Genomic DNA, 20,406 nt, shown 5'->3' with positions numbered 1-20,406 from the left:
CCCCAACCCCTTTGACACAGCCTTCTACAAGGGTTCTGCCTTTGGGGACTGGCCCTTTGGGGATGGAAAATGGGTCACATTTTCTCCATTGAACCCGCACTCAGATTTAAAAAGGGACATTCTAGTTCGTTGTGGGGAACAGAGCTGTGAGGTCATGGTAGAGTGTTAGGGCTGGTGGCAGTGCCGGCCACGTGCAAGACAAACAAAGCAAGAGCACGTTGGGGGTGGGGGAGGAAGTGGATAGGACTGACAGGGAGAAGGAGGAAGGACGGGGGACACCTTGTGGTTTCGGGGAGGTGGAACGTGGCCTTGGTTCCTGAGGGCTTTCAGGCGCCCATGGCCTGCCGTGCTCCTGCCTTGGGTTCCACAAGAGCCCCCCACCAGGCCTTCGCAGTATCGCCCCCACCCCCTTCATTTCTTGAACTAGCTTAATGGGTTTCTGCTTCTTGTAACCAAAAGAGCCTTGGTTAAAAGAAGTTCTACCTGCCTCTCTGTACTGTGAGTTTCTTGAGGTCAGGAACTCTATCTTACTCTTCATGGTAGCACCAGAATGTAGCTAAAGGCACACAGGGTGCTCAAAATACATTTGTTGAAAGAGTCATGAATAAATGAATGAATGAATGTGCCTATTGGTAATTAATACAGGGCGCTGTTTGTCCAGCTGGAATCCTGCCCTACCAGGCCTTTCTAATACAAAAAGCTCTTTCCCCTTTAATCATCACAGCTCCACCTCTTACGTCCTCCAGCATCTTAAAGTCCAGACTTTGACAGGTGGCATTGTCCTGAAGCATTTTTTGCTTTAAAAATCCTGGGTCTGGCACATTGGCATCTGAGGAGACGACAGATACAAACAGGAGACACAAATAGGAGATGACACTTTCACCTCAACCACTTCAGCTCCAGAAGGAACCCAAGGTGACCCCCTAGACCTTTTCCTGAGGCAACATGGGGAGAAGCAAGCTGTCTTTAGAGAGATATAAGTGTAGCTTTTATTTTTTTTTTTTTTAAACCAACCCAACATTTCCACTGGCAACTGTCAACACAGCTTATGACATGAGCACTGTTTCTTTTTCAGCTATTTTTTTCTTAAAAAATGTGTTTAAAATTGAACAGGTGTTTTTTAATTTCTTCTTTTCCCTTAAAAAATGTATTTATGTCAATGCAGAAAGCCTAAAGATCTGTGGGCAGTCTTTTGGTGATTTCATATGTGTGGTTATTTGTGTGTGTGTGTGTGTGTGCACGCGCATGTATGTGTGTGCGTGTGTGTGTGTGTTTTAAAGCCAGGTCCTTTCAAAATTTGTTGGGAAAAGGTCTGTAGGGCACGCCAATCTCTCTATAAACTCAGGCTCCATGGGATTATGGCAGCTTCAATTCCTCCTACTGGGGCAAGAAATAGCCCACAGTCTGGAAAAAGAGCTTCAAGAGGTTTAAAAACAAGCAGGAATGTGGGAGAGATGAGGAATTCCAGTTCCTGTCTTGTGAAAATGCTTTCAAATGTGACCGGAGAGTCCAGGAGAGGTGGAAGGAGGCCCTCATTTTCTTATAAAACTCTAAGTTTTTGCATTAAATCAAAAGATACAGTCAGAGCTCTTAGTCTGGTGCATTAGGAAGTGAGGGTGTGGTAAAGCTGACATTTCTCAGAAGCACTGACATTTTAAATATAATCTTTTCCCTTAAAGATCTCACTAGGTGGACATCGCGTCTCTCCTGCCTCAGATACGAAGCCAAAGATGTTCTAGAAGGCATATAGCCCTTCTGTTTCCCTAGCTGCCCTATGTCATCATATTCCATTCCTATTTTTGTCCCCTATCTCCCGCTTGGTGGGTCTTCCTGCAGAAGGGTAAACATATAGACATTGACACAACGAGACAGAATTCGAAAGGCTCGGGCAGGGAAGAGAAAAATGACTTCTTGTTTTAAACTGGATTTCGACAGAAGCTTGATAGAAAGCTGTGCTCCTGCCACAGCCCCCGTTCTTTAGTGCCCAGCCAGGGTGTGCAAACTTACTGCCACCCAAATGCCACCAGTCCATTCAAGAATGAAGAGAATAAACGGAGGGGTGGGGGGGAAAGGACCTCGATGGAGCAAGAGACAGCTGTTACCCAGTGCAAGTGGGAGAGGGTGTGTCTGCAAGTTCATGCCTCTACCCATCGGCTCAGACCTTGAGCTCCTTCACAGCACCGTTGTCACTAACCTCAGAGAGAAAAGACAAGATGAACAAACAAATGATGAGCAAAACCTGATGGGAAAATGAAAGCCACCACGATAATGATGGCAATGAAAAGAGAACCCCAAGCCAGCCACATGGATAGGACTCATTTTCAAGCCTCGCCAGTGGAGTGAGAGAACGGTGATGTATCCAACCGGACAGACAGGAGAAACCCTGTCCCCGAGGAAAGTAGAAGCAAAGGAATAATCAGAAGGTGGAACAGGAGGTGGCGAAAGGGTCTGACTTTGTCATGGGTCAGGGACAGGGCGGGAAGATGGGCTGGAGTTGGATTTGTCGCTGTTGTTGGTTTGTATTGAATTAAATACTTTGTAAAATGGGTATTTCCTCCATTCTGTTGGATTGATTAAGACTCCGCCCTTTCAGTTCACTGCCAGGGCCTAGTCGGGTGAAGTTCCTGGGGCTCGGGTCCTGATACTGCCTCTCCAGGGCTGCTGCGGCTCAGAACCCCTTGATGTAGCAGTAGGCTTCCAGCGTGGCAAAGAGTATGTAGAGAAGCCACAGGCTCACAAAGAGCCAAGTCGTGGCCAGCTTGCAGCCACGAGGGCCGCCCAGCTCCCCGCCCAGGTGGGGCCGCCGGCGGTACAAGAGCACGCTGATGCACACAAACGCGAAGATGGTGAAGAGGGTGACAGAGAAGGCCAGCGTGCCCTCTGACACGTGGAACTCCTGTCCCTGCAGGGCCCAGTAGATGGCAGCCACGGTCCAGGCCAGGCCAATGCCCAGGAAGACGTTGACGGCGTTGCTGCCCGTGACATTGCCAATGGAGGCATCTGCGTACACGTCCTGGATGGCGGCTGCTTTGCTGGCAAACGTATCTGGAAAGAGGCAGAGACAAACAAGAGCTGGTGGGAGGCTGAGGCGTGGAGGGCCTACCTTTGAGTGTGTCCAGTAAGGCAGCTGGGGCCATCAGGCCGAGTCCGGGAATGACAGGTGGGGGCTTGGGGGCTACCCCCAGCTCTGCCATGAATAAGCTGTGTGGCCTTGGATGGGTCACCTTACTTCTCTGGGCTTCCCGTTCCTCATCTGCCTGCGTCTGAAAGATTCCCAAGGTTTTTTCCGGTCCTGGTATTTACTGAATGGGTTTATTGTTCTCTTTTGACTACTTTTTCAGTAAGGGGAGTTTGCTTTCCCATAATATCTCCCCAGGGAACTTTGACATCCAGGGAAGCTTCTTACAGTTAAGTGCCTGATTGCACCTGTCACACGGGGCATTTACTTACGTAACAGACTGTGATTGAGCCCATGGGCTTAGCATTGCGCTAGGTGCTGGATTTATGGGGACGGAGGACATGCTGGGGAACCGTGATGGGGAGATACAAGGGGAGCTGTGGACTCAAGGAAGACGGGGCTCTGCCTTTGCAGTTAATATACAGAGCACAGGGCCTTGCAGGCTGTTTGACTTTAGATGTCAGCATGAATTGTAGGCACCGGAAGGACTGCCAGCCACCCTTTTATTTGACAAGTTAGGAAAAATAAGGTTCAAGGAATCTACTCAAGGTAAGTTATCAGGAGATTTGACCTGAAAACCCTCACGTTAAGAGCCCTTTCCGTAGCATCACCCTACATCCAAAGAGCTTCAGCCAAAGCCACACATCAGCTGAGTGGACCACAGGATAACCTTCAAGCCTCTAATGCTGCCAGCTGTTCTCCGGACACACTGCAAGGACTTGGATGTGCCCCAAACTCTCCCTTGCCCGGCTTGTCCTGGCTTCCCTCCGTGTTGCCAATTTTCTCCCAGAGAAAACCTCTTGCCTTTTCTTGCCTATGACCTTGCTTTTAAAATTTTTTTAACCTCTGATTCTCTGCAACTTCTTCCCACATCTGTTCCTTTTACCCATATCTGCTCCTTCCCCTCTGATGGCTCCAGTCCCTCGAGGCTCTGGAGCACAGAAATAAATCGCACATGGAGATTTATAAACTCCACATGGAGAGGGAAGCATGTCTGTCTTGTTTCCCATTATTGTCCCAGCAACCAGCACAAGACTGTATCAGGCACAGTAAACATTTGTCTAATGAATAAATAAAGGCATGCCTGTTCCTGTTCATCTTTAGGTGTTTATAAGAATAAAAAAGAATATGTAATTCATCATATGAAAGGACGAGAGCTTGCGAAGCTTCCTTCACCTATCCTGCTGTGAGACACTTTGTACTCACAGGTGTCCTAAGCAGAGGAGGCTGGTGGGCATTTCTCCAGCACATCTTCAAGCAGGCTAGTCTGCAGCCAGAGGGAAATGGCCTATTCATCTGATGCGGAGGTTAAGAAATTGGCCACTTACTTGAGCAGGTAACTTAACCTCTGTGGGCCTCAGTCTCCTCATCTGTCAAGTGGGGATAATAACTCTCCTTATTGAATAAGGTTTGGGTGAGCATTACAGGGCTAAAACAGGTGAGCTGCTTAGCATACATACTTCTTGACACATCAAAAGTGCTCAAGAAATGTTAGCTATCATTCTTAATAGTGGCAGTGACCCTTTGATTGACTTCTGTGCACGTTAGGGGCAGAGGCTCTGTTAAGCTCAGATCTGAGATGGTAAGGAAGATAATGAGGCAAAGTGTGTAGGGGTCACTCGAACCAGGTAATATCCTCTTTGCAAATCCAAGCACCCCTCACTCTCACCTGGCACAGAGGTACCAAACGCCACAAAAACAACAGCCGTGACCGAGTCCTTGAGGCCAATGGTGCAGCCGAAGTGGGAGGCCAGGTCCCCGATGACGGCTGTGAGCATGCCAATGATGAGAATGGAGACGACGAAGCAGGCCCAGCCATGGCAATACTCTGTGGGGGGCACGCAGGCAAACAGCACCTTCCAGAAGACCGTTAGGAAGTGCATGACGTAGTCAAAGCAGGAGGGCAGCCTCTCCTCACCTGACTCATCCTCATCCTCGTCCCCTGCTGCAGGCAAGACAAACAGGCCCGGGAAAGGACAGCGGGGTCAGATCCCCATTCATGAGCAAGTCAAGTCCAACCCACATCATGAGCATCATTGGCTGCACGGAGACTCCAGCTCTCTCCTGGGCAGCTGGTGCGGGCACCAGAAAACAGGCGGGAAATAGAAAACGAGTTGGGGTGCCCCATTGGTCAATTTGAATGCAGGGCACCCAGGGAGAGTGGGTGAGAGAGGACAGGGGAGTAGGAAAGGGAAGAGAAAGAGATGAAGAGAAAGGATGTGAGAACGTGAGAGGGACAGGGCAGTGGGAGAGAGAGGGAGGAGGATGGAACAGGCGCGGGGTTGCCTAGGTGAAGGAAAGCGAAATCAGTTGTGTTTCCACTCTTCACTGGACACCCATGGGGCTCCTCTCTAATCTTCCTGACGTGACTGCTGCAATAACCTCGTGGTTCTGGTCATTATCCATCCCCAGCAGGACAGCTTTCGTTCCAGATCATGTGGGCATCCTGGGGAGACAGTGCCGTCCTCCAAATATCCCGTGGGATGGAGCAGGGATGGGCCTGGTTTGTCCTTGCCAGGAAATGTGGGCAGAGTTGCCCATTCAGCAGTCCAGGGGGAGAGGATGTGCTGGCGCCCTGTCAAAGGCAACCTCTGCCATGTTTTGACATAACCGGTGGAAGCAGGAGTCAGGACACTTGGGTTCCAATTGCAGCTTTGCTATGAAGAGAATCTGGAACCTGGGGTAAATCATCTTTGGTTTCTGAATCTCAGCTCCCTCCTTTGAAAAAGGAGGGAATTAGATTATGTGGCTGATATTCCACTTATTTTCTCTATAGGGGCAAAGAAAGGGTCATCAGAGGGGGGGGACTGAAAGTATCTGAAGCAGGTGATAGGAAAAGGGGGGGCAGCGAACGCAGCAGCAGTGGGCCTCTCTTCCTGGCTGTACTTTGGCTCTGGTGCTGGGACCTCAGGGATGTGACCCTGTGGGTTGCTATGACAACAAAGCTTCATGAAAAGAGACAAGGCCAGGAGTGCAGGGCAGTACAGGAGGCCTCCATGGTGCTAAGAGGCAATACTGTGAGTGGTGGCAAGACCCCTCCCATCCCCATGCCAACCCGCATGTAGGCCTCTGGGATGCTGGCTGTGCTGTGGGTCCCCACGGAGGAAACCTGTCACTAAATGCCGAGGAGAGGTCTGAAATCATACAGGGCAGGGGTCTGTCAGTCAATGCAAAGTTTTTCCCAACCCCAGACCCCCACATCTCTAAATCAGAATAGCCCCGCATTTTACAGAAAAGGAGGACCAAATTAATAAGAGGACGGAATGATGAAAAACAGAATTTCTTAAGTTCCTGTTCAGTACCAGACTCTGTAGCTTTCTACTCTCTTTGCTGAGAAAGGTAGCAATGGTTCCCTTTTTGGATGAGGAAATCAAAGCACAGAGAGGATAGCTTGTCCCAGTTCACACAGTAGAACAAGGGTTTGAAACCAGAGACAGCCATGCTCTTCTAGTTACCCCATAGGTCTCTTCCAAAGTGACTCAGTGAAAAGGCAAACATCTAGGGTTAGAGCTGGGAAGACCGGCCACAGGGCCCTCCCAGAGACTGGTGAGTTGTTGACATGGCTGTGCTCTTGCTTCCCTGGAGCTTCCTGTGCCCATCTTGAGACCCTCTTACCTGCACTGACAGTGATGGCCTCCATGAACTGGTCCCTCCAGGAATGGGTCCCCACAACCAAGGCCAGGTTTGTCTTCCTGATCAGCTTGTCCACGGTAGTCTGTCAGGAAGATTAAAACTTGGAACCATGAGGTTAGAATGCTCAGAACCATTGTAGAGTCTGGCGCTTCATGGGAATGAAAGATACCCTGTACTCCAGGGGGCTCCACGTGAGTTCTGAAAGTTATGCATGGAATGGCCTTAGGGGGTGTCTTCTGGCATAGTCTTTCTATTGTCCTTTTCTTCAGTTGTGACTGCTGACATTGGATATTTAGAGCAATACAACAGAGAATAACTCTAATGATGTCAGTAAACCTAGCCTGGAGTAGTGAATTTTAGTATATTTGTTTTAAAAATACAATTAAATAGTGATGATACCTTTAGGAGCTTTATAGCTTATTTATTCCATAGGCTATGTTATGTTTCCTCACAATATTCCTAAGATACAAATGGCCAGCACTGTTCGTTCTGCTTTACAAATGGGAAAACTGAGACTGGGGTAAGTGAGTTGTTCAGTTTCAACTTCACGTATTCAGTGGTGACATTGGAACAAGACTCCAGGTCTTCTACCTCCCACCTCATTACTTTATTATTCAATTACATTTCACTTATGGCCTGACCTTGAACTCATAGGACTCTTCAATGATGACCTCTAGTTTGGGGTGTTCACCCAATATTGGCTTTCCCATTTCTGCTATCCTCTTGGCTTCCTCTTCCTCCACAGTCAGCTTCCTGTCTGTCACCTCTGCAACAAAACAAAATCAGACTAGCTTTAGCCCATTTGCCATTCCCTGGAAGTCTAAAGCTCAGAGTATTAGGCATGGGCAGTGGGCACACAGCAAATAGCTCTTGAGGATGAGTATTTTGCGTACTTTTTAGTGCCTTTTTCTATAAGGTGCTAAACACTTTATGATCATCAGACCATGAGAGTGTTCCTTGCAGGCCTGGGCTAAACATTCTTCTTTTGATTTTATACCTGGGTGGGCAATCTGACCCAAGGATCTTCTGAGAAATAGCACCAAGTGAAGTCCCAAGACATTTGGTGAGATATTGAAGAGCTGGGAACAAAAGCCAAATCTCTTGACCTTTAACAATTTTGAACTGTTGGGCATGACTGGTCAACTACTTCATGTAAGAGTTCTTGGGGGTCAGAAGCACATTTTCACCCAAAGGGAATGTCCACTGGTTCCCATTAACATCTGTCTCCGACACTCTTGGGAGTGTTCTCCTCTATAAAGGAGGAAGAAGGGATGTTTCCAGGAATATCTACATTTCATACTAGTGAATATTATCCTCACCATGAGAAACTTGGAAGATTTCCCCCCAAACTTCATGATTTCCAAATGAAAGATCCCCAGGATTTCTAAGGAACCAGGCACATTTCTTCTGAAACACAAATACTTGTTCAAAAACAAAACAAAAGAAAGCTCTTCCTCTATTTCCTTTTGAGGCATTCCCTGTCACCCCTCAGCATCTTAACTCATTTACCGGTGGTCCCTTCTCATGCTGAACAGTTAGAAAGTTTTTGCACTTCAGCTGGTGAGTCCATTTAAAGACCACTTCACCATGAAGACACGTTTTCTAGATTAAAGTGGACTAGAGATTGAGTCTTTTTATTCCCCTTTGATTAGAAAATTGCTCTTGGCATCCTGTTTCTTTCAGAGCTCGTTTAAACATCTTTCCAGCCGAGTCCACATTCTTACATGCAATTAATTCTTTTATTTGGCTCTTTAATTGCTTTCATTCCACACAGTGAATCTCCTAGGGGAATTCTCTAGTCCTTGAATAATCTCAAGGATGAAATGGGTCAGAGGCCAAAAGGTCTTCTCTTCTTTTTATCTTGGGTATTTGTGAAGCATGGGGAGGGGTGAGACTTGAGCTCTCGAGGTTGCAAGGAAAAGAATTCACTGGAAAAATTATAAACCAAGCAGAGAGAGTCTGTTTTATATAAAAATTTCTGAGTTGTCTTGAATGAAGCTGGTAAGAGTATGCGGAGGATTCCTGAGCTGGCTGTTTTACTCAGTGCTTCTGGCACCAAACACAGAAGGCAATCCCAAAACGTTGGGGGAGCTGTCCGTGGTGCTGTCCTCCCTTTAGTGTTGGTGACCACTTTAGGAAACAATTATTTCTCAACGATCAATGTCCTCCTGTACATTTCTATGCAGACACCCCCTAGCAGCCTGACTTCATTTAGTCCATATGAGCCTCTTATTAGTTAATTCTGAATATAAGTCTGGCTATGAAGTCAGTGATCCTAGAAGCCAGACTGCAAGCCACTCTGAATAAAAGTCTTTGGAAAAAGATGTATACGTAGATTCTTTAAAAGCATGGGTACTCTTTTCCTCTACTTGTAGCTTTTGGCGCCATATCACAATGCCTATCCTAGTAGTGACAGTATTATTCCACTCCTCCCTCCCCAATTCCCCCTTGTCATATTTTACATGTGCCACAAGAACTTTATACCAATGTAATGAGCTCTCCAGTGACTTATAAATGTACCTGTCTAACCCCTTGTCTAGCTATCAATCTAGCACTATATCCATCTGGCAGGATATTGATCTAGCTACTGACCTGTCCACCCCTGTGGTGACAGTCAGTTTTTCCTTCTAGCTCTCTGCAGAAATCTCTTTGACAAATAACCAATCCTCTATCTTTGGATCTCCCACAGCCCCACAGTACCCCACAGAGGTACTCTCTCACTCTCTCTCTATATATCTGTTAATTGATTGATTCACATGTCTTTAAATCAACTCTGATTTAGTATCTGGGTTCGGTATCAATTTCTGCCTTTTTCTACTTCTGTAATTATCATTCCTTTACACTCAAATAGTTAATTTCTTGAGAGAGTCATAAGTCTCAAACCTAAAAGACCATAATTATTCTGATCACTTGTTTATGTAACTCCTCTGAATTTCAAGTGTAGAGAATAAATGACAGGTGATCTTGATATTCAGACTGACTAAACAAACTCTCAGGTCTAGGAGAAGGAGGAGGAAGAGGAAAAAGAGAGAATGAGACTATTAATAGGATAGAAGATTAAACAGATATTGGAAGAGAAAAGAGCTTGCCAGGTAAGACTGGAATAGATTGCCATGAATGTTCTACAGACATCCTCAGAAAGAAATGGGGCGGTGCAGACAGTGCTCTAAATCCCAGGTCCCTGAGCTTGGTGGTGTAGTTCAGATTGAACATATTTTCTCTCCATCTTTCATCACCAGGCATTGTAAATCATGTTTGCTTGGCCACACGGGAAAATCCAAACAAGGAGTTGAGATTTCCAGTGAATTTAAAGTCTAACCAAGGGCTCCTAAATTGCAGGTTTACAGATTGAAAGATCTAGGAAATGACACCTTCTTTTCCTGTTTTAGCTTCTACTAGTATCTGTGCCAATGTGTTAAAAGTATAATGAAGCTTAAATTAAATCACAACCTTTGGTGTGTGCATATGTGTGTGGCTGGTGGGGGGGTAGAGGCAAGAGTTGGAACAAAAAAGCCCAAATGCCTCCTCAGGCGAGAAGATGAGTGAAGTGGAGAACACCCAATACTCTGACATTAAAACCCTGGGAGAAGAGTGGAATATATGGGGCCGGAGATAGTCATTATCCTATTGATATAAGAGGAAGCAAGAGGCCAGGGAAGCTGGAGTAATTTTTTTCCATAAAGGGAAAATGTAGGGGTTTACCTACTTATATTTTTTATTTTGGTTTGAGACTCCAAGGAGGTAAATGTCCTTACTATGTGCACTGCCCCTTTCTCAAACTCAGCATACAGCTTATGGTGACTGAGTACCAATGAATTCTGTAAGATGGTTTGCCTCTCAAATGACCTTAAAATTTTTATACATTCAAAGAACTGATGAAGTGTAAAATGTTATTTTAACATATGTTGAGACATCTTGTATAGCTCACTCTGCCTGCACCAAGAGTTATAGTATTGCCGATATGCTGGAAATGATTTCCTAACTGCTCACAAAGTTGGACATTGTCTATGATTTGATTCCACTGATGCAAGCATACTCTCAAAGTAGATGTGTTTCCTACAACAGGCTCTAGACTCTGTGTGAGAATATCTCCAAAGTAAATTCCCCCAAATTTCTATATCCAACCAGATCATTGCCCACCCCCCCCGCCATAATATTCTAATTCTTCTTGTTGTTCATGGCACATGTGATTTCAAGGATCAATGACAAATGAACCAAAGTTCTAGAAATTTAGGTCTCTGCTGTGATGAAATGGAAGATCTTCAGGATCAATAAAATTCCAGATTCCTTAAAAATTGCTTTTCATGTTCTCACAGCAGCTCCTGATTATTTATCCCTGGACCCCTCAAGATCAAAGTATTTTCTTTCTCATCCCATCATGATCCTATTAGAAGAGTCAGCTCTGACTCCCATCCTCTCTTTCCCCACAACATGAGATGACAGAGGAATTAAGACTCAGGGGAAGTCTATGACCCACCATTTCTGTGGTAAGTTTCAATTCTCTTCCTGGTCTCAGAGAGGACCAGCTATGCCTTTACCCACATCCACTGAAATGGTGCTCAAGGAATTGTCTACCTCCTCACAATTACTTCAGGTGGGGAAATATCTCCAAGTCCTTAGGAGAACTTGTTAGGTTAAGTTGGGCCCACAGTTCTTAGTAAATAAATCAAAGGACATTGGTCTTAAACTAAATAATGGCACTGGCAAGAAGCAGAAAAAGGGGGGAAGACTCCCCTTACCTGGAGACAACAGGAGCGCTGTTTGCAAATGGGTACCAGACAGGGGAAGAAAGAAAAGGAAAGAGCATTAAGGTCCCATCTTAAAAGTGTCCCCAGGCTTTGTGGTTGCAGTAGCACAAGGAAAGCAGTGAGCTTAGCAGATGAGAACTCTGCAGCCACATGCAAAAGGCAGCAATTGGAGCATGGGCAGCAGCCACAGCCGCAGCAAGAGGTGTGAACTCCTGGAGCAACTGCTGAGCACCAGGGGCCTGCAGCTGCAAATTTCCCCCACACCTTCCCTGCAACTCTGAGGGCCAGGGATAGAGGAATGAGGATGGGGGAGCCAAGTGGGTGGAGAAGAGACAGAGTTGGTCATTTGTGGTCTTCTAAGGGATCAGGTTATCACATCCATTCTGTAAAGGGGTGAGAATCCAGTTATCTTGAAAACTGTATAGGTTGTAACCCTGACCCAGCTTAGAGTACCCCTAAAAGAATGACTTTGTGAAAAGGTAAATCCTGCAAAATGTTTTCCTTGAATAGTGTGTCATTTTAGAGAGATAGCCTGGAGGTTGGAGGCCATGGACTCCTCCCATTTTGTATCATCTGTGCCTACAAGGTCACTGCAAAGTCAATTGCAGAGTCATTGTAATTAGTAGATGCTCATTAGCGATTTACTGTTGGTCACCTATTTTGGCAATTGTATTTTTCATGGATCCTGTGGAGCTGCATCCTGGATGGTGTTTTGTTTCAGAAAGGACAGGCTAAGTCAGAGTCCAGATATTCTGGACCAGGGAGACTGTCATGCTGAAAGCTATTGGTAGATGGAGATGACAAATACAAGGTCCCTGCATGGCCTGGGAACCATGGTTTGGGTAAAGATGTACCCAGCACAGGTCATCCCTAGCCCCTGAGTTTTCACTTATGCTAAACTCTCTTCGATTTCAAGATCCAAAAATCAAAAAATTCTTGTAACATACCACATTTTCACCTTGATGGTGTCTCAGTACGGTACCTCACTCCCTGGCTCTTGTCAAAGAAAAGCCTGGGAACATCCTGTTACATATTCCTGGTGCAGCTGGCGACTGAGGGAGATTGCTGAGGAAGGAGTGGGGCAGGGGGTGGGGGAAAGTGTCTGTAGATTGTTTTTTCTAAAAATCTCTAAGAATGCCACTCAGGTCTGTAATCCCATATTCACAGCCACTGAAAACACATATGGATCCAGAATCTTTATGGTACATAAGCAGGGAGAACAGCAGTTGACTTTTTCTGGTTTCTCCCATATGGAATTCCAAGGGGTAATGGATCAATGGATCTCCTTACTACACTGAGGTGATAGATAGATAGATAGATAGATAGATAGATAGATAGATAGATAATAGATGATAGATAATAGATGATAGATAGATAGATGATAGATAGATGATAGATAGATAGATAGATAGATAGATGGACGATAGATAGCAAGAGAGCTTGTTCATTCTGCTCCTTCTATGGATCCGGACAGAACAGCCCCTCCTGCCCCCCAGGTTCCAGCAGAAACTAGAGATCCAAACACATTAGTGTATCCAGGGAGGCCAGACAAGGGGCAGCTCTTCCAGGAAGGTCCCTGCTGCCCTGGTTTTTACTCAGACATCACTCCCAACACCAGGATCATCTTTAGCACTATGAGAGGGCTTTAAGTCAGCTGACCTGCACCATTTGCTGTCATGTCTACACGAATCTGAGACTTTCCACTTAGCAGTTATGGATGGGTCAGCGAGATCTAGGTAGACCAACTCTGAGTGACATGATATCTCCAGGGTGTTTTTCCTGCTGTTGCTGATGAGAGAAGCTGGAGCTGAACTTTCCCCTGCATTGATCCCCAGGGTCAGGTGAGAGTCATTTATCCCTGCTCAGACATCCCAGGGACAAGCAGGAAACAGCATAGCTCTGAGTATTTGGAAGCATTTGGGCAGCTTGTTAGGGTGAGCCCATGGATGTGGTAAGAGGGGGCGCAAACAGGCCCCATTCCTGGGGGAGAGAGATTTCCTGTCCCACCTGAGGCTTCCAATGTCCAGGGCCAGGCCTGACAGCCTTGACCATGCTGCTCAGAGTTGCTCTCAGCTGTCCACTGCTAGACCCCAGGGCTTCCTCTACTCCAAGGCAACTGTGTTTCCTATTCATCCTCCCTTATTCCCTCCCCCAACTTGTCCAGAGCATTTAATCTCACCTCTGAAGTCTGTTTTGTTTGCCAAGAATAGAATCTCCTATTTCAAATATAGTCCTTTACTTTTTTTTGTAATGCAATTGTCATTTTGACCATGCACACACTATACTATGCTGTTCTGAATGCCTAAGACTCTCCCATGCAGCAGTGATAATGTAAAGCAATTTCCGCTGTGTTGTTTCTCACTTTGAGAACAGCAGGACACTCTGGAAATCAGGATGGGGTTTCATTTGACTCTGAATCTAGACAATCAAGTTTTATGACCTATCAACTTGTGCTCTAATGCCAAAATATGAGAAGATCTGAAGAAACTGAAAATGAACCCTATAGACAATAGAAACTGACAGAAGACTGACACCTTTCCTATTGGCACCTTCCATCTTGGCATCTTGGTTACTGGGAAGATCTGGAGGCATATCACACCAATAGCTCGATAAAATCCTTACTTTCTCACCTACTCCCTCCCCCAGGACTGGGCTCCACCAGGACTCTGCTGACATCTCCTTGGACAGAAAATCCAATGCAGTAAAAAGGGGTCCTCAAATGAGGAGTAGCCATAGGCATTCATGTTTGGCCAAGTCTCTTGAAGACCGCAAGGTTTATTTTAGGTCACTCTCTGTCCAGCTGTTGAATGGGGTTTATTGGGGAGGCAGAAAAGAAGAGTCTCTTTACTGGAGAATAAAGTCAGGGATGGACCTCCAACCCATTCTTCTTGTCTGGAGAAGACTGCCTTCTTTTCAGCTACCCTGTGTGATCCTTTGTCCTGCTTTCATTTGCACGTAAGTAGCTGGGACTGTGGAAATTGATGACGCTAGTTTACAATGGCCTTAGGTGTCTGCTACGTCCATCCAATCATGAAGATGTGCATTAAATGCACAAGGGAGATGAGAATGAAGTAGGGCAGGTGTTGAGACAATTTCTGAAAATATTCTGGGTGGCGGAAACACAATCTGGGAAGCAAGGGAACTGGAGATTTTCTCTTTTCTTCCAGCACTCTTTGGCAATCAGACTCATGGCAACATCTTATTAGGTGGCCAACAAAAGGATGAAAAATGGAAGGCAGAGAGGGCTTCTGCCTCTCCAACACCAGGTGTAAAACCAGTGTGGGCACAGAACCGGTTAGGTCTGCAGAGAGAGTCCCCAGAAGACAAGGAGAACTGAACAATCATTCGTGTCTGAGAAGAAGACCTGGGCATGAGCTTTTCGGAGCATAGTGACCGAATCTCTTAGATTTGTCCTTGAGTGAAAGGCTTCATGCTGCTCTTTGTCACGTGACTATGAAGTAGCTGCAGAATCATCACCTTTTTTGACAAACAAGTAGGTCTCACCGTTCTATCCTTCATGAGGCTCCAGCAGCACATCTCTCCTGAAAGGGAGTGTGAATGACCTCCTCTTGGTATTTCCCAAGAGGAATCTTACCCACATATATTCCTCCAACACTTTCAAAGTCGTAGCTTCTAATCATTTTCTTCAAGGGAAGAAATCTTTCCTTACTACTACCTTGGTTGCAATGTAATCAGTCCCTTAGGCAGGTATCCCAAGATGCAGGGCCTGAGGAAAGGAGGAGAGGAGGCCACGTCTCTGGTGTGGGATGAGGGTTATCTCGAGACCTGGGTGATACGCTCATTTGCAGATGTCAAGCCAAGGCAGGCTTCTGTGAACCGTCCAACACCTGTTTCTCAGAGATCAACACCAAGCATGCCCATCTATTGGAGTCCCTTCCATGGGAAAACCTGTAAGACCATACTCTGGGCCTGCCCAATGTCAATCCTTTTCCAGGACCCTCCGGCTAAGGAGATTTCCATACCTGGAGTTAACCACTTTCCTTTTGCAGACTCAATTTTCTGCTTTTGGGACTGCATTATCCTAAAGTAGTCTGAATAAAGTACCCTACCTTGGGCTAGAACAGAGGTAGAGTGGGATGGGGTGGGATGTCAAGGGAAGGATGAACAGCTCAGGATTCCAGATTGCACGACTACCTCAGAAGGCAGCTTTCTCTCAGAGAGCTCTCAGAAGCGTGGCCTCTGACAATTGGTATACCTTTCCATGTTTTGCTCTACCCAACTGTGAAATAGCCAGATAAAACACTTACCTCCATGAAGGACAAAGGGGCCCATGGGCCACTCTGCAAGTGAATAACCTGCCAAGCACTCAACGGAGGTTGGGAGATGCAGCAGAAGACTCAAAGCATCATGGCAACACGGGCTCCAGCCCCCATCCCAGACCCTCCCCCATTCAATCCAGGCTAGAGAGTGAGGGGTGGAAGGGGAACAAGGCAGGGAAGGGGCAGAGGCATGCATCACATTACATTCCTTTCTTTATCTTCTCCTCCCCACCCACCAAGGAGTTTGCACATTTACAGGTGACTCTGTGGGTATGGTGGGGGTCTGTGAGGGTGGGGAGTGCAGGGGACATTGGTAATCGGATAACTGGAGCACAAGGCAGAAGTAACTCATCAGGGTCATGAGGGGTTGAGGCTGTAGTGTGTCCAAAAGGTGAAAAAGGAGGACGTGGAAAAAAGCTATGGCTAAGAAGGCAGAAATGATACCAAAACAGGGTAAGAGTGAGAGTACAGGAGGGAAAAGAATAAAAAAGTCCATTGGTCAAAAGGAGGAAGGAGGAAAAGGAAAGAAAAGGGGGGAGAAAAAAACATAGTTGCTTTTTGTTGTTGTTGCTTTTCAACTTGTTTAAATTTTTTCTTTCTTTTTGTTGTTTTATTTTGTTTTGTTTTTAAGGATCTCACACCTGATAGTCCACGTTCCATCCATTTCGGTTCACCAAGGACAATGAAGAAATTCTCTTGCCTTTCGTATTCCTCCTCATCTACTATTTTAACCCTTACGGTTTTCCTGTAGGGACAACAAGAGAGAGAGTGTCGACTGGGTCGGTAGATTGGTTGGTCACCCGGAGCCCAGCCTTTAAAATCATTCCCCATCACTCCTGGCACATGCAGCCCAGCGCTGCCATGGTGGCTTTTGACAGGACTTGGTGGATTGTATTGCTCTTGTGTCAAAAGTGGTCTTAGCTTTTCTTATCTCCTTGGTCATAGTTGTCCTTACAGGTGAGAGGGAAAGGGAGCCAGGAGGCAAGGAAAAGTTGGCAAAGGAAGGGATCCAGGAGGACAGGAGGGAAATGGGAAGGAAAAAGGGGGCTGATGGTGGGGAGGAGTCATTTTCGATCCTGCTGATGGTTAGTAGGAAGTGAGTTGGGCAGCACATTCTATTGGGTGTCACATGGTAATTGGCATTTCTTTGGGCAGTAGGTGAACTGCTGGCCCATCGGGGGTGACCCAGGGCTTTTCTACAACAGGAAATATGTCAACAGTATCTATCTAGGGGCTTGTTTCCCTTCCTTGTGTCTATACCCACTTCTTATGTGGGCCTCATAAGGAAAATCTTGAAAGTATTTATGAGGCAGGGAAACCAGCGAGAGAGAGAGAGAGAGAGAGAGAAGGGAAGGAAAGAAGGCAGAATTCTATTATCTTTCTCATTCTTTATCTCACAGGGCTTCAGTGGTGGGAAGTAAAATAAATATGTATTAACCACAATAGGATGTAGTATTCCTTTAATATTTACAGCTGATGCTCTCCTGAAAAATGTGGTAAAAATGATGTAAATCATCAATTCTAAATCATCTTTGGACTTCTATCATATAGCAGTGATGTGTACCAAAGCTGGCTTACATGCTGATTACCAAGGGTCTGGTGGACATGATAATGGAGGTTTCAGTTCATTTCTGGGTACCTCAACAAAGCACAGTGTCTTTTAATAAAACCAAATCATACAGGGAAGCAAAGTTTTCTCGAAAATCACTTCCTTCCAGAGACTGGCCTGAGGCTGGCTCAGGTCCATTCTTTGGCGAAGTTGCCATGTGGGCCTGGGTCTCCCTGTGTGGCTTCTCCTGTTCCTTCATGGAACCACAGTGGTGTCAACGGGTCCTAATAGTGAGCCCTAATTGTTATTTTCTGCTTTTATTTTTGGTTTTGTTTGTTTTATTTTTGTGGGGTTTTTTCTTTTCTTTTTCTCCTTCTCTCTCTCTCTCTCTCTTTTTTTTTTTTTCCTTTTTGGCCTGGGACCTAAATGCTCTCTAAAGGGCAAAAAGGTGCTAACAAACAATAGCCTAAAAAGTCTCATCAGAGCCTCTGATGTTTCTGTTCCATTCTGAAGACAGGCTCAGCTTTGTTTTCTACAAAGTGGTAGGTGGATCTAAGGTGCTTTGGGCACAGCACTTGCTGTGCATTTGTGGTGTGTGTGTGTGTGTGTGTGACCTTTTGGGCACTTTTTGGACACCTTTCCACACCTTGCTCATTGCACAAAAGACAAAGCTCACTGATTGTCGAGAAGCATTTTCTGGGAATCTCTCTTGCCCTAGATATGGTACTCTAGGGCTGTCTAAGGGCTGTGAGCCTGGCCTGTCTTTCCACTGCAGGGACTCTGCTGTGGGATGGGAAGGGTGTGCTTGCTCTGTGACCATGGGCATGGTCTGGAGGAACATGATTGATGGCTCCCTCTTCCACAGTATGATCCATCCAGAAGAGGATTTTCTGACTGTCTATTGGAGGCTGGGGTGTATGGGGCCATTTAAATCAAAGGCAAAAGCTGCGTCCACTCTGAGAAGTCCTGTGACTTCTTGGGGAAGCCTCGCCTCAGGTCAGAATCCTCTCTCCCACTCTTCTAACTGCCTTCACACCTAGATGCCCTGCTTAGGGAAGACAGAAGACAGCAGGTAAGTCTTTGACCTAGACCTAGAACTCAAACCTGTACTTTCAGCTCAATCAAGGTCAGGGAGGGAAAAACACACTTGCTGGCAGGGATATGGCAGATAAGATGGCTCCTAAAGCCTGTCCTGGGGAATGGGATGAACCACAAACAGAACCCAAATACAAATACATTGATTGTCAACATCCAGAGATTATCAGCTTAGCCCTGAGAAGAGCTGCCCCACGGATCTCTATGCTGAGAGCTGGGCCAGTTTCCCAGGGCTGCCCTTCTGCCTGGGATTGCACTATCTTTTTCTTCCTTGTATCCTAAACCACTCAGGAGAAGCAGAGAGCCTCATATACGATACTCTCAGGGCTGTGGCTGGTGGTTTTTTTCTCTCTCTTTCTCTCTCTTGCGGTTTTTTCCCCATATCCATTTCCCCATCCCACAAAAATTGCCATGGGCTCTTGAGCATCCCTCTTACAATACCATGTGACAGGCTGGCAGGTGTTAGGACAGAGCTGGGTGCAGAGAAAATAGAGGGAGAAGGAGAGGGGAAAAGAGAGAAACAGAAAAGAAACAAGGGACAGTGAACCAGAGAGGCAGAAGAAAGGGGAAGAGAAGGAGACAAAAGGAGTGGAGAAAGGAGGAAACAGAAGAGGAGAGGAGAGAGTTGACATTAGTGTGCAGGACAGGGTACTACACCTTTCTGAAAACTCATATCCACCATGCGGGGGCCCATCATCTCAATGAAGTAATTCTTGTTTTTCTCATACGCCTCATGATCAATTACCTTGATGTGAATTATTTTGCTGTGGATGGAAAAATAAGTATCATAAACAAGGAGCAGAGTGGGGGCCCAGCCAGCCAGGATAAGAAACGGAAAGAGAAAGAAACAGTGAAAAGATCCAGAAAAGTCAAAGTTTGCCCCAACACGGTAGGGACACGGAGGAGAGTGACCACCCCAGGCCCCCTTCCAGCCCCACTGGGCTCCTCCTGGGCTTCGTGTGGCTTCATGGCATGATCAGACTGGAAGATTAGAAAGAGCTCAGGCTTTGATGTCAAAGGATCTAGGTTCTAATCCTGGATATGCTAGGTGACCTTGGACGAATTATTTCCCTGATACACAAACGGGTTGAATAATGCGTAAATTACACCATCTCAGGGCAGTCGTGAGAGCTATGAAATAATATACATATAAAGGCTCAGGCATTCAGGTTCTCCTAAAGCATTTGCTTCCTTATTCTCTCTTGCTTCTGGGGCAAGGGGGAATTTAAAACAATTTTTTTTTCTTTTGAAATCAGCTGATATCGACTTGAAAGTTTTATTTTATAGAAAGGGCAGAGTGTGGGGGGCTGCAGTTGGAGCCTGTCCCTTTCTCTGTGGTCGTGGCTATCACAGGGAAGCCAGGAGGGCCATTTGGCTCAAGTCACACCTTCTGGTAATTCACAGCAGGCATCGAGCACTACCGACCTGATCTCCAAGTGAGCTTCTGCATTCAGAGGAATACACTGGCTAGATCACAGGAACTCTAGGGCTCTCTGAATTATGATTAGTTCATAAATCCTACAATGATCTTGTGACTAGCACAGTTATGTTGTTTTTTTATGTTAAAAGGAGTTGTTTTGCGAATTTAAACATTGAAAATTATAAACCAAGCCAGGAACCCTGTTTTGCATTTCTTTACTTTAGAAAAATATATTACTAGGGGCTTTAAAAACAGAGGTGGACCTGAGCTTCTCCCAGCCTTTGCTTGATGAGGGGGACATTTCCGGATCAGACCTCGGACAAGACGTTTAAGGTCTCTCCCAGAGGGTGTGAGACATTGCCGGACGGGGGTGGGCATGGAGTTGAGTCTCCCCTCAGCGGTGGGAAAGAAGGGGCCGCGCAGAAGCCCTGCTCAGCTGCCCACGGGCACCCACCCTTTAGCACACGGGTGCCCCGAGCGAGGCCTGCCCTTTGTTGAGGAGA

General features: G+C 46.2%; 1 protein-coding gene across 6 annotated transcripts in view; it reads right to left on the bottom strand.

The window, feature by feature from the left end:
• Window positions 1-2,668: 2,668 nt before the first annotated feature.
• The window catches only part of SLC8A3 (solute carrier family 8 member A3), a 138,311-nt gene continuing 120,573 nt past the window's right edge, over window positions 2,669-20,406 (bottom strand). The window contains exons 2-7 of one of the 6 annotated variants that reach the window (XM_068563658.1): window positions 19,141-19,247; window positions 11,551-11,568; window positions 7,453-7,577; window positions 6,794-6,893; window positions 4,848-5,123; window positions 2,669-3,045 (exon numbers count right to left, since the gene is read on the bottom strand). In XM_068563658.1, the coding sequence (XP_068419759.1) occupies window positions 2,669-3,045; window positions 4,848-5,123; window positions 6,794-6,893; window positions 7,453-7,577; window positions 11,551-11,568; window positions 19,141-19,247 (1,003 nt within the window). Of the gene's footprint in view, window positions 3,046-4,847; window positions 5,124-6,793; window positions 6,894-7,452; window positions 7,578-11,541; window positions 11,569-16,480; window positions 16,585-19,140; window positions 19,248-20,406 lie in introns of all 6 variants that reach the window. The other 5 variants (XM_068563706.1, XM_068563517.1, XM_068563450.1 and 2 more) reach the window with 5 other exon arrangements.

This window comes from Eschrichtius robustus, chromosome 1 (genome assembly GCF_028021215.1).
Source record: "Eschrichtius robustus isolate mEscRob2 chromosome 1, mEscRob2.pri, whole genome shotgun sequence".
Lineage (NCBI taxonomy): Eukaryota > Metazoa > Chordata > Mammalia > Artiodactyla > Eschrichtiidae > Eschrichtius > Eschrichtius robustus.
The sequence above is the reverse complement of the archived record's forward strand: the minus strand, read 5'-3'. Positions and strand labels throughout refer to the sequence as shown.